Source organism: Equus asinus, chromosome 2, assembly GCF_041296235.1.
Source record: "Equus asinus isolate D_3611 breed Donkey chromosome 2, EquAss-T2T_v2, whole genome shotgun sequence".
Classification (NCBI taxonomy): Eukaryota; Metazoa; Chordata; class Mammalia; order Perissodactyla; family Equidae; genus Equus; species Equus asinus.
In genome coordinates this window covers 86,374,482-86,388,999 of record NC_091791.1, presented here as the reverse complement: position 1 = coordinate 86,388,999, position 14,518 = coordinate 86,374,482, and the positions used below count along the sequence as shown (strand labels likewise).

The window sequence follows — 14,518 nt, the reverse complement described above, 5'->3', positions numbered from 1 at the left end:
TTAATGAGAAAGACTAAAACTTCTGTGATAGATCATTTCACAGCTGATTAGATAATTCACGGCAGAAAACTACTAAAGATGTCCTATGCCTTGCACATGGTAGGCACTCAATAAATATTTAATGATTTGGTAGGTACACAAAATAGTTTTGCAAAAGCAGTAGAATCCTAATTCTTTTCAAAAGTCATTCATTCCCGTTTCTTGATTTTCCCTCGGGGGGAGGGAGGAGGGCAAGAAAGGCTGGCTTTCTAACTCCTCCAAGGTGCCCATGGGGACAACCCGCTTACTAAGGTATCCAACTGACTATCTACTGTTTGGTAGAAAGATGAGAATGCATACATTTTAACATTTAAGAAATGTTATAGACCGCTCTTAATCAGGCTTCCTGCTGTGCACAGTCTTGACCTTTTAGGATTTTTATGACAGTATTTTTAATTCAACAAACATGTATTGAGCGCCTACTATGTGCCGGGGGAGTGTGAGGTACAGGGGACACAAAGGCGAGCAAGTCATTATCTCTGTCCTCTAAGAACTCAGACTAGTTAGAAAGCCAACTGTTTAACCAGGTCATTAGAATGTAAACTAAGAGCTACAATAGAGATATAAGTAAAAGTCTCTGGGAATAAAGAGAAAGAAACAACTCACTGAGCCTGAGGATACCAGAACAGGCTTTACAGAGGTGAAAACTGAGCTAGGTCTTGGAGAATGAGCAGGAATTTGATAAAGAAAGAGGGCATCTTGGACAGTGGCACAGAGTGCTCGGAACTGGTGGGAAACATGGAGTGGCAGGAGTGCAAGGTACACGGGTGGGAGTCGGGGGGAGGGAAAAGATGGGGGACCAAGCTAGTGTGGTGTGCTTGGGCCAGAGAGGGAAGCTTCTCTGCCATGCTCCGCAGTCTGGGCATTGCCCTGCAAGCAGTGAGGACCCAGGGGCCGTAAGGAGGTGCGCGACCTCACAAAATTTACTCTTTAGAGATGATTACCACTAGCAACAACAGAGAAGACAGACTAGAGAGGGGAGAAAATGGCGCCCAATCAGCAGGTGGCTGCAGCAGTCCAGGCAAGAGATAATGAAAGCTCAAACTGAGACAGTGTCTCTGAGGAGAGAGAAGGGTCAAATTCAGGAGACATTTTTAAAGGCAAACTGAGACAGAGATTGGGGGCTGTTTGGGTATGGGGGATGAGGAGGAAGAGCGAGTAGAAAGCTTTTAAGCTGAAGAGCCTGGGTGGAGGGCGAGAGCATTAACTAACACAAGGAAGTATAGTAGGAAGGACAGCTGCAGGGTGGGGGTCAGGGTGGGGGATGGGAGGAGGTCATGAGTCCAGTTGGGGCGTGTTAAGTCTGGAGTGTTTGTGGACGTCTAGTGGAGATGCCCAGAGGACATCTGCTGCCCACTGCACTTACAGCATGCTTGGACGCCACAGTTCTTCAAAGTCTGATTTCTCTTCAGCTTTTAAGAGTCTTTGGTTTCAGGGTTCCTGTCTAATCACTGCACAGCTCTCTACCTCATTCTGCCAAAGAGGGGACATAGCAGAATCAAGATTTTAAGCCATTGGGAACAAAGAAACTACGTTCGAATGAATCAATCTCTAAGCATACGAACTGGCTCTGAATTCATTTGCACAGCGAATGCAATCACCATCACTTTAATCGCCATCTTCCTTACTAGTCGGTGGGAAGCCATCACTCTGGGGCTGTTCATTACAACTAAGACAACAATCTCAGGTAACTCTCAGTGTAAAGGCTGATAAAAATAGTGCTCAGAACATACAATTTTTGAAATATCCTTACAACATAGATAAAACAGACAGAATTCAACACAAAAGCTTTTGCTGTTTTTTCCCTAGGAAAATCCAAAATGTCTGATATATCTACTGAATTGACAGCTGTGAAACTTGGCATGTAATATTGCCTAATATATTTCTAATGTATTATATCATAAAGTAAATAAGGAATTACCCACTTAATTAATTTCTAAATTGCTGTTGACCTGGAGAGACCACCTTCAGGATGTGAAGATAGCTCAAACTCATTGGTCCATTTAATGCTTTGTCTCTACAGTTAACAAGAGAAATAGAGATATCTAAACTAAGTTCATTAATTTAATTAAGGCATTTCACCACTGACTCAGTTTTCCAATCTGTGTAACTGGGACACCCTCGGCTCCTTCTATACTTCACGGGGATGCCGGTGGGATGAATGAGACAATACGTAAACACTCTGACCTCCTCGGACAGCAGATCTATAAAAATGCAAAGAAAAAGTTCCCATCTATTACACACATTGATGCTGTGTTTATGAACATGGTGAAAAGGAGAAAGGACCAAACAATTTGGTAAGATTGGTTCACTGAGGGGCATCTAATGCTCAGAGAATGAAAGCACTGTTTCTAGATTCTCAACATGTAGATTGGGAATAAACCAAATTGAATTTTAATCCTTGTCCAATTTGTAGTTGATGTCTCTGTTACAGCTCTTTTCTGAAAAATTCTCATTCTTAAATAACACAAAGAGCCCTGCCCACATTCCTAAACCTGGCTCATAGTTAAAAATGAAATCATTTGTTTGCATTTGTTTACTTTAAGAAACATTTTTAACCTCTTAATACTAATAGCTGGTATTTTTTTGTGTATCAAATCTTTTCCTCTTCCATGAGATAGTCAAGGGATAGACTTTGAATATAGTATTGTGACTTTGCATTTTTTTATTTTAGGTGACCAAGAGAAGATGACAGGAATAGAGGGCAGATGCAGATATGAAATAAACTGGAAAAGTCCATCTGGCAACTGCTCAAAGCACATTTAAAATAAATGCTCTCAAAGCCTATTGCTGCCCATATGAATCCTGGGGGAAGAGAGAAAGCATCCTTATTAGGACTACCCTTCACAAACTTGCAAAAAGGATATGAGGTGTGTGAGATAAAATTTGCCAGTCCTTTTTGGTTTGGTGTTTAGTGGATGGGAGTTATTTTCTTAGAGTCTATGAAACTTAGATTAAATTAAATTTTCACATGTAAAATACTCTGTAATAATTAACACCTGATTCATATTCACAGCTTGTAAAGTACTTTTCACACACATTATTTTATTTAATTCTCACAATAACTTTAAGAGGCAGAGAGTAGAATCATTTCTACCCGACAGATGTGGAAGGAGAAGCTGAAAGAGTTTAAGTAATTTGTCCAGTGGTATGTAATAAAATTCTGAGCGAGAGCTCAAACCAAGGCCTTCCAACTGCAAATTCAATGCCCTGTGCTTGAAACTCATTTATTGTGCTAATACTTACTGAGCACCTACTATGTGACAGGCACTGTCCGTAACACTGAGGATTTACAACACGCAGCCTTATTAAAGGTAGATCTCTCCCCACCCTCCAAATGTGTATGTTTTCAGAACTGTTTTCACCAGTAAAACGCATGTTCTTTCTGCCAGAGGACCTTCCCTGCCACAGGCTATTGAAATTCTTCACAGCTTTCAAAGTTCAGGTTAAGTACAACCTTCTCTGAAGATTCTCCTGACTTCCAGGTCAGAAAGAAGTGTTTTTCACCTATACAGGCTGACTGTATCTGGCTCTTGGGCCAGCCTGTTCTCAGTTGGGCAGTTCTGATGCGTCCTGTACTAGAGGGTCTACCCAGTACCACGCCTTAGGCACTGAGGAGGCCAAGGAGAGACCCAGAGCTCCACTCTCAGCTGGGTTTCTGGCCCCTCACTCTTGGCCTAAGATAAGCCTGCTGTACAACAGGTTCTCAACACGTGCTCAGAGAATGTAGAATCAAGGGCAGGAGGAAGGGACAGGCTGGAGGTGACATTTCTACCCCACACTTTGAGTCAGTTTGGACAATGGCTTTCCTGTTTCCCTCAACTGCCCCTCCCAACGGCAGTCTTCAAGGGACAGTAATACGATCAACCTCAGCAATGTCTTCCAGACTGCTCCTGTAGCCTCCGGAGGAGCCAGGGCAAGTCCCCCACCGCCCCGCCATCGTCTGACCTGGAACGCTACCAGTGTCTCCTCATCAGTCTCTCTTTCCCTGACCTCCTCAGCCACCATCATGTCAGAATCCACTTCCCAAATGATAGATTTGGTCTCAACTCTATATTTTCCCCCAAATCTAGATTTTACAGCTCCTCTGGGCCTGAAAATTGAAGTCAAAATGCTTAGCATAGTACTCCAGACATTTTTAGGACCTCCCCTCAACCAACTTTCCAGCCCCATTTCCCTTACACTCAAACGCAACTATTTGCTGCTCCATGAACTAGCCGTATTTCCATGTTTCTACGACATCACTCATGCTTTCGTCTCTGCCTAAAGGGCCTTCTTCCCCCACCTAATCCTACTCCGCCTTCAAGGTCCAGGACAAAGTCCACTTGTTCTCTGGAACTTTCTCTAACTCCGTAGTTTAAATGAATCTTTCTTATCTCTGTTCCCAAAGCACTTTGTTTATATTACTTTCTTTAGTGTATTTGCCATATGATAAATTCTATGTGGAAAAAACCTTTGTAAACTGTACCCTTTGTAAGTGTCAAGTATTATTCTGCCTCTTACTAACCTTGACCTTCTCTCCTTCTGAACCTGCTTTCTAGTACCTACCAAATAGTAGGAGCTCAATAAATATGTTGATTCAAACTATTTTTTAAAATAAACCAATTAGGTGGACTCTTGGGACACCATTTTAAGACATGCCAAACTAAATTCCACTAAATTCTTCCCACCCACAAAAGCAAAGCAGAATCATTATACGGTACACATATTGTACAACACTTTCACCTTCAAAAGTCCTCTGTGAAAGAAAGTTAAACCTTTGTATAGCATAGCTATAGGCTGGTTTTTGTTCAGTTCTAAGGACTGCTGAAAGTCTTCGTGGGCTGTTGCATAGTCCTACAAAAAGGAGAGTGGAAAAAATATAAAGTAGCATTCGTTAGACATTTGGACGTTTCCTACTTTTGACTGGTAGAGAAAAAAATCCCAATTCATTCTGTGCTCTTTTTGGGTTTGTATTAGTTGAATGCTTATACTCTTTGCTGAAATAGTTGATTTTCTTAGGAAACTGATGGGAAAAACTCACAAAGGTTTAATTTAAGCGTACTGTCTCAACTACAAAAAGAATATCATTTTAAATACTGTTAAAGTCATAATCTGTTAGAGAAACTTTACAAATTATTTTCTGGGACTAGCATTTTATTATACTGAATTCTTCTAAAATAATTGTGCCATAGACCAACCTTAAAATGTGCTATGCTGAGATTTTTTAAATTTTGCAATAGATTTTTTTCTTTTGCAATAGAAAAAGGTTAAAATTACTGTAAGCCCACAAAAATAACTGTGGCAATCATAAATACCATTACAATGATAAAAGATAATCTTGTTGGATTTGGGTCACTTACATAGTGACCCATAGTGACATGTGGGAAGCCAGGTTATTTTGGGTTATGGCTCTTGGGTTGTGATACCCCCCAAAATTCAAACTGTACCTCTAAGTTTAATAATATTCACATTGATAACATGCTCACCTGCTTCCCTGTGCTGACATTTGCAAGAAAGCTTGAAACATAATCTATGAACCAAATTTCTCTTCCTGTTTCTCCCTCTCTCTCTTTTTCTCCTAGTCCAGAATTAGTTACTGCTGACAGCTCAAGCAAGAAAATGTGTTCTTGGTACTTAATATTTCCCCACCAGGTTCAACTTCAGCTAACAAAAAAGGTTTTATCACTGTCTTGTATCACAAACATATTATTATACAGCCCCAACCCAAATCTATCAAAGAGTGGCTTCCTGAAGTAGAAGGAAAGTGAAATCTTTACCCTCATGAAAGGAAATGTTTCAAGGCAGCGATAACTCACCTCTGATATGAAGTACAGGGTCCCCCTGTGTCTGTACAGCCGTGCTGAGGGCTGAAGTTGGATAGCTTTAGTGAGATCATTCACTGCTTCATTAATTCGTCCCAGAGGGGAAAGAATCTATAAACCCAAAAATGTAATTAGGGAAGAAAAATTCCAACGATCAACCCTAAAACTGCCAACGCTTTTGACTTTTCAATTCCACTTCACCACATTCCACTTACAATAGAGTACTCTCTCGGCAGACTGGAATCCTTGACCCCACGTACTATGCACTGAGGTTCAAAGTCAACAAGCTGAGGGGCCACTATCTTCATCCAGCCAAGGGGAAGGCTGATAAACTATGACTGCAGCAATTGCTGTGTCATTGTTTCACATTCTGGGTTATAAGAGATGTTGCTTCTCTTGAAATGTGACCATTTTTTCCTCAACCTATTAATTATCTTTCAAAACAAAATTTGGCGTGTCAAAATTAATCTGAAAGGTGACTTTGAACCATTAAAAGAGAGAAATTGTTGGACACAGATCAGAGTCCTCTATGGTCTTTAGCTGTGTCCTCTGTGGTCATAAGTGCTGAATGACAGTTTCTAAGATTCCAGGTGTTCTGCAAGCCCTTTTGTGTTAACAACTCTCTACTCATCAGTCATGATCTGGAAAGCAGGAGAAAAGACATTTGCAAGCCTGTATGGAAAGCTCTTTTGATCCAGTGATCAGCTATGTTCAGGCAACAACGGCAATACAGAAGACAGTTCAGAATGCAAAAGTACACAAAAAAGACGTAAAAAATCCAAAATGGGTATCACTATTCGTGCAGTCAAGCGTAAGCATTTTATCCTTAAATTAGGGTTAATTTTGTTCTTATAATATAGGTCATTTCCATCAAGTTTTACTAACTGGATTCCTACTCTGCAGGAACTTAAAAACCGGCAAAAGTGAAAGGGTTCAGGCAGGCACATAACCAGTGGCAAGAATCACAACTCAGAAAGAGGAAAGAAATGGAATACACGCCTGAGAATTCAAAGAGCATAATGGTCTGGGGTTTTGGAAGGAAAAACATGCCTACCTAGTTTATTAACCCCTAGGTACATAACTGAATTATCACATTCCAGCACAGCAATCAATATGCATAATAATAGGTTGAGTAACTAAAAAAGGTTAAATTATGTTCATTCAATATAGACTATTTCAGAAAGTATGATATGAAAGTGACAGATTTCTCATAAAATAATTTCTGACATATATAAATGGTATGCTATCATTCAGCTGGAAAAATCACTACGCAGTGACATTATTGCTCAGTAATGCCAGATAAAAGGAGTATTACCACATAGTTCTAAGATAATTGAAAAGTACTTTTTGACTACCAATATCATTTTTGGGTACACAATTAGCTTTTTATTAGATATACAAATTTTTTAGAGCTGCTAAATAAGTCTTCTAAGTACACAATTAAATTCATGCTTTATCATAACATTTTAACATCACATCAGAGTTATGGAGGGAGAAAGCATCAGCACCCCGTCGCTGGAGGAGACGATCACCAAATTAGCCGCCTAATGCTCACACCAACCAGACTCTCAGCAGCAAGGGATAAATTACAGTCACTTACCCCTTGGGGTTACAATCCAAAATAGACAAGAGACGATGAATTATATCATTAATTGAGAAGGATTTTATTCAGAAAGTCAAATCCCCAATAAAAAATAAAATTCACTTTAAGAAACTGAACTACAACTCAACACTATTAATTTTGAGGACAAAAATATCACAAATACAGTTTTTAAATTACCAAAACAGTTGGGGGGAGTCATTTTTTCCTTTAGTTCAACTATGAAATCCCACCAGATCAAAGGATTAAAAGTTAAGTTTTATTCAGACTGAATACATTAATATAAATTCTGAAGCATTTAACATGGCTAAATGCGCAGTAAAATAAATACACCATGAAACCTGGATAGTTTACTCTTATTTCATGAAAATGATAAAATGAACACACTTCATTTAAAAATATGAAAAACAGTGCCTTCGCACACGCTTTTTCTTTGATCTGAACCTCCTTCCCCACCTTGTCCCCCAAGACATGGGATCTGATCGGCTCTATCATCACCTCTTAAAGTGAGGCCTCCACAAACACTCCAAACATCCCTCCCTTCGCCATATTCTCCCAGAACTCCAGCAGGCCCTGCCTTTCTGTTCCTGAACAAGCACCTCCTCTAGTGTCTACCGTCACAAGTATTACCTGGTATTTTCACCACACGTTACCTCTCTGTCTCCCCCTCAAGTCAAAAGTTCCTTCAAGGCCTGGTTATAGTCACCCTTTCCTGATCTATGTGTCTAGGTATATAGATACACCCCTTATGAATTATATATAACCATGAACGCACACATACCCACATATACACATACACTTCTAAAGGCTATAGATTTTATTTGGACCATACTGTCATATTGTTTTGCTAAAGTATGTCATATACACAGTAAACAACAAGTGTGATTTATTTTTCAATGAACATTTATAGTACTAGTATACATCATAACTACATATTTTAATACTAAATATTACTATTAAATGTTACATCAGGAGTATCACTTGCCCCATAGTTTTCTAGTAATTTCAACCATGTTAAAGGCATTAAGTATCTACAGAGGAAAACACAATAGCTATGAGGGAGCTCTAAAATTTACAAGTAATAAAATAATAGGAAAAAAAAATCTCAGATTCAACTAATCCAATAATGACAGAGGGAAAAAGAAAACCACACTCACTTCTGCTCGCTGCTCAAATACCTCTGGACGATCTGGTTCCAAGGTAATTACTCGGCTCAGTTCAAACAGAGCAAGATCAGCATTCTTAATGTCCTTGAAAAGGTATTAGCTTAGTATGAGATATACTGTTACTCAAAACCAGGTTGAATAGATTTTCTGAAAAAACTAATAATTTAGTGATGATATAACTACTTATTTAGAAACAAATATGAACTTAGCTTCTGTACAAGACATCTGCCAAGTTAAATAAGTTATATCACAATTATTTAACTCACTCAAGTCTATCTACCCATGAATAGCACCTTGGATCTGGCTACCTATCACAAATTCCACAGATGGTAGGATATTTTCTAAATTTAACCTATTTAAGCACTGAATCACCAAATTTCAAGGGATGACTATGTAGATAGCAGCATGTGAAATGATGCTGACCAGTGGTGATGTGGGAACAGAAAGGGGCCAAGTCAGTGTCAATCAAAACCCCTAAGCCTATACACCTACACCTTAAGAAGTCTAGGTAAGTTCTCCATAAAATTTGCATGTTACTTTTAGATTAAAAATACATGAGCACGTTACTTTTACATTAAAAATGCATTAAAGATACAAGCAAATTTCATGTCAAGATATAAAATTAAAAGAGATGAGAGTTAGGAAGCAGCAGCTTATCTCTGACGTTTACTAAGACAACTTCAGTCATTTACTGACGCTCTGAGTAGCTACGGTTTTTTATTGATGCTCTGAATGTAACACTGTTTCCTTCCTAAACACCTCTTTCATTGCCAAATCTGAGTTCATTCTCAGTCCTCTATGTCTCAGAAGTATACAAATATTATATAAAATTTCTCCAATAGGCCAGCACCCGATTGGCAAAGATACAAAAGTGATATTTCTCCTCAAAGCATAATTTCATTCGAATATTTTTAACATACAATAAGACAAGAGATATAATGTTCTAGACTGAAAATGTGGAGATGTGAATCTTAGACTATTTCATTATTTACTATATAACCTCTAGAAAGTCTTTATTTTATACCATGGTGCCTTTGAGCAAAATATACTTATTACAACCTCTCCCTGCATTCCTCAGAGAAATAAGGGGGAAAAGGCTATAAAGACAAACCTATCTGGAGAAAGTATAATATGTGATAACAAGTAAAAATAAATTTTACAAAAAACACTTTTGTTCTTTTATTTGGCCTTTAAAAATTGTGACAAGAACTCAAACTCTGAGTCCTACTGCACTATTCATGCGTAATCTCCATTTTTTCAATGAATATTTCTTGGGAATTCAGTCATGGTTTCGTGCTTTTCTTAATCTATGTCTAGTTCACCAAAAATAAGGTTTAGGCTGGCAGGGGCTGTCCTTCTGGAGTAGAAAGTATGGCAAAACTGACTTCGGGAGACTTGGGTAAAAATTCCCGGTCCACCACTCCCTAGCCATTTGATCTTGAGTACATCCTCTATTGCCATTTCCTTGTTTGTGAACTGGAACGACACTACTGCATGTCCCATCAGAGCTCAGTGAACAGTGAGCGGCTCTCTCGGAACCCTGGTCCGTGTCAGGTCATGTAGGCACTATGGCAAGCGTAGCTATTCCATACTCACATGTAGTCCCTTCTTTCCATAGGCTATCCCTCGGCCATAAATTGCACTAACCAGATCAGGCTCCTCCTAGTCAGACCAAAACAGAAACACGTCAAAAACTATAAACAAAAAAAAAAAATCAGTTTCTGCTTAAAGCACGTTAATGCCACAAAAGAGAGCTCTACTTCTTTATGCTGTCACCACTCAGACGTCAATACGCGGTCCCCAACCAGAAAAGTCTGTATTCTTAAACTCATTTGAATGAGACACGTAATAAGAGTTTTGCATTTAAAAAAAAAAAGAGAGAGAACCAATATTACTGAGCTCTGTGATAGTTTCTTTCACATAGTCATCTTATTTAAAATGTAATCCTCTCAACAAGTCTATGATTGGCAGCATTGTCATCACGTCTTACAGAGAAAACGGAGGCTCCGAGAAGTAAACAGATATGAGTAAAGGATTGGATAACGCCTCTTCCTAGTTTGTCTCCTTTCAAAGTCATGAAATAATCTGAAAAGGAAAGAATCTCTCAGTGCCAACACAATGAGGCACAAGAAAAGAGTTGGCTCCACAAACTGTTGGGGATTAATACAGTACTTTACATTGATGGTTCAGAATTAAAAACCAGACCCCTTCTGCAACCTGCTCTCAGATGGACTGGATGAAACACTTCTCAGGCCCAAGGACAGCATCTGCTGCCCCTGCCATTGCTCCCTCACATAGGTCAGTGGGTATGAACTGTCCTATTTGCCGAGTGAAATGCTTCTCATCTTCACTTAGCCTTTGCAATTTTCACGTCTCCTCTTTTTCTCTACACATTTAAGAAGAGTAAACAGCCTCTGGCTGTAAGGTCCTGCATGAAACTCTTGAGACTGCTTGAGAATTTAACAACTGTACCATAGGAGGCACTTTATAGACCAATCTATTGTTCAGCTTCAAGTCTGAGATAGGGTGTCTGCTAGTATTGCAAAAGAAAAGAACAAATCAACTTCAACGCTGAGTAAATGGGAAAAACAAAGGAGAGGATGCCATGCATTGAACAAAAAAGGTTACTTTAAATAGAATAAGGTGCATCTCCATCAAGTGGCAGACTGGTGTATCATGGATCAGAACCCAGCCAGCAGACTGGCCTCGTGGTGTATGAAAACTGCAAAAATTGAAGTAAACAATTACAGATTTCTAGCTTCTCTTGGAAAATCAAAAGATCCAACAAAGATAGGCCTACATTTTGGCATTCTCACACGACAAAAAAATAACTAGAGCTAAGTCCCGGCTGCCTCTTTAGATGAGGGGTGTGTATTCACCACAAGCCCACCCATCACCTCCACACTACATCAATTCACTTTTATTTAAATTGCTCCTTTAAGTCACCTCCCCGGCTCCTGTATAGTTTTGGATTTGTGATTTATAACTTATATGTACCTGGCACGAAAGTCTGTCCACGCTATTTGCTAAGTGGAAAAAAACACAAGTTACAGAACTACAGAGGAATGGTGGTCACTTCTTATAAATAATTCCTACATGTAATTGTGTGGGTCAGTATGTGCACAGGAAAAAGCTCTCCAAAATACTAACAGTAGTTATCTCTGAGGAGTGAGATTAGTAGATATGCTCCCATTCTACTTACACAGTTATATTCCTTTTAATTGCTTAGAACAAACATGTATACATTTATAATCAGAAAAAAGATGCTTTAATATATATTATAGAAAACAGAAAATTTTATTACAAATAAAAATATTTATTTAAATAAACAAATAGGAAATTGATTACAAATTAAAGAAAATTTAGAAAAGGAAGGAAACCACAAAAAACAAAGTAAAGGACAGCCTACAATGCTGCCATCTAGAAATAACACTTTAAACATGTAAATATCCTTCCTGGCTTAAAGAAAGGCAGAGCAAATCGTTTAGAGGCAGAGGGATACAGGTACAGAGGGAGAGGAGGAGCAGGAAAAACAGTTACCCACTGGAGGATTAAAGTAAGACTGTCTTCATGTTTTTCTACAGCAATAATACCTGCCAGAAGATACAACAGTCACCAGAACAGCACCTCAGCCACACTGGGGGTGGGGGTGAAACCCACATAGCTCAGCCCTGTGGTGACATTTTCCAGGGAGAGGAAAACCTACTCTCAGATTTGTAACATTTCAAGATATACCATTCAAGAAGCTTTTCTCCTAAAACTGAGAAAAATTTTATACCAGATGACCAAGAAGTGAATCAGAAAAAGGTAGATTTAAATAAATAGTTATTCTACTGATGACTGGCATCTCCATACATTCTGTGATGAGGGCCAGCCACTCGGGGAGTCACCTCCATCTCCCCAGCCAACACATCTACTCACGAAACCCTGGCAGTTTCACCTCCTGAACATACCTGGTGTCTCTCCCTCCCGATCAGCTCCTGCCCCATCTGAAGCCTTCCTCTCTCACTTAGGCTACTGCAGTTGCCTTAACCATCTTCCTGCTTCCTCCCATCTGGCCTCCAGACCAACACTATGAGATATCTATCTAACACTAGAGTCCAATCATGTCACTCTCCTGGCTGAAATTATTCATGGGCTCCTGAAAACCTACAACAGCAACATGCAAGCATTTTTTAAATCTAACCCACAGTAAGAAATACATTCTACATTGTAACCCAGTACACACACACACACACACACGTATATAACATACACATACACACACATATCAGTAAAAAAGTTTCACTAAGTCATACCTAGCCTTACCATGCACAATGTAATCTGATATTTTCTAGTCTAATGTATTTCATTTTTTAAGAAGTACTAGTCTTGACTCACCAACTAATTTCAGGCCCTACTAAAGGGTAGCAACTCACAATTTGAAAAACAATGAGGTAACATCTAAATGCTTTTGTACAAAATACAGATCATTTTCCTGCCTTACCGTTCAGCCTCATCTCCTTCCACTCTCCCACTCAAAATTCATATTCTAGACAAGAGCACTAATAGTTGCCTAGATACAACATGCTCTCCCAAGCTCAGTGTACTGGCAAATGCTATTCCATCTGCCTGAAAAACCCACCCGTTGCCTCTGTGCCCAAGAAACTGCTTTCTATCCTTTATGTCTCAGCTCAAACACTACCTCTTTCCTGACTCCTTCCAGACTTCCCTGGAAAAGAAATATGCTCCTTCTCCTCTGTTCCGACTATATGTTGTACAGACGTCAGTGATGCATTCAACAAATATTTACTCAGGGCCAGCTATTAGCCATGTCTGATTCTATGTGCTAGGAATACCATAGTAAGCAAAAACCAACACAGAAGGCAAAAGATTCTTGCCATCTTGGAGCACAGCCAAAGAATCACAAATATAAATATAAAGTTACATCTTCACCAAGTGCTAGAGTAGTAAATGGTTCTTTTAGAAAATGCATAAAGATCTAAACAAGGTTAAGAAGGGTTCCCTAAGGAAGAGATACCTGGGCTGAGATCTGTAGGGGGTAGGGGAATCCCAGAGTGGCTGGTCCAGGCAGAGGGAGCAGACTGTGCAAAGGCCCCGAGGGAAGCAGGGAACACGGCATCTGTTCCAAGATGAGGCTGGAGAGGTAGGAAGGGACCTTATTAAGGATTTTATCTTAACCTAAAAGCAACAGCAAAGGATGTGTGTTTAAGGTGCAAGTGTATGTAATAGTGTGCGCATGTGCAGAGTGTGAGGCGATGAGCCAGGAAACAATGCCGCATCAATCATCTGGCAGATGAGAGCAGCTTGGTAGTGGTTTGGACAGAGCCAGGAGATGGATGCAGGAGATACTTAAGAGGTACACAGGGGCCAGCCCGGTGGCGCAGTGGTTAAGTTCACACATTCTGCTTCTCGGCAGCCCGGGGTTCGCTGGTTCAGATCCCGGGTGCGGACATGGCAAAGCTTGGCACACCATGCTGTGGTAGGCATCCCACACATAAAGTAGAGGAAGATGGGCACAGATGTTAGCTTAGGGCCAGGCTTCCTCAGCAAAAAGAGGAGGACTGGCAGTAGTTAGCTCAAGGCTAATTTTCCTCACACACACACAAAAAAGAAGTATACAGACAGAGTTGGTGATGAAGTAAGTAGCACACAGATGTGTGGAGCATGTGGACTCATGCAACCCAGTGGAGATGGTGCTGTTCCCAGAGCTGGGCAGCACTGGACTATGACCAGAGATTCTTCTTCAGTTGTGGGTGGGGTATGTGGAGGGATCAGGGGAGAGAATGTAGTTGATCTGGAACCTTTGAACTGAAGATGCCTTTCAGACATCTTAGCAGATATTCTTCCATTAAAGTAATTCTCTTATTACATTATTTTGCATTTGCAAGTCTGTCACCACACTGCAA

The 14,518-nt window shown here is 39.8% G+C and overlaps 1 protein-coding gene across 17 annotated transcripts in view; it reads right to left on the bottom strand.

Annotated features, from left to right (window-relative positions):
* TTC13 (tetratricopeptide repeat domain 13) overlaps positions 1 to 14,518 on the bottom strand; it is a 79,546-nt gene that overhangs the window by 30,519 nt on the left and 34,509 nt on the right. For 4 of the 17 annotated variants that reach the window (XR_011496444.1, XR_011496445.1, XM_014865680.3 and 1 more), the window contains exons 5-8: positions 10,206 to 10,271; positions 8,601 to 8,693; positions 5,838 to 5,954; positions 4,765 to 4,875 (exon numbers count right to left, since the gene is read on the bottom strand). The exons of 2 other annotated variants lie outside the window; for them this stretch is intronic. Coding sequence is in view for 12 of the 15 variants with exons in the window: in XM_014865680.3 (XP_014721166.3) it covers positions 4,765 to 4,875; positions 5,838 to 5,954; positions 8,601 to 8,693; positions 10,206 to 10,271 (387 nt within the window). In the remaining 3 variants the exon portion in view is untranslated. Of the gene's footprint in view, positions 1 to 4,764; positions 4,876 to 5,837; positions 5,955 to 8,600; positions 8,694 to 10,205; positions 10,272 to 13,629; positions 13,748 to 14,518 lie in introns of all 17 variants that reach the window. 11 more of the 17 variants (XM_070492902.1, XM_070492907.1, XM_070492924.1 and 8 more) reach the window with 4 other exon arrangements.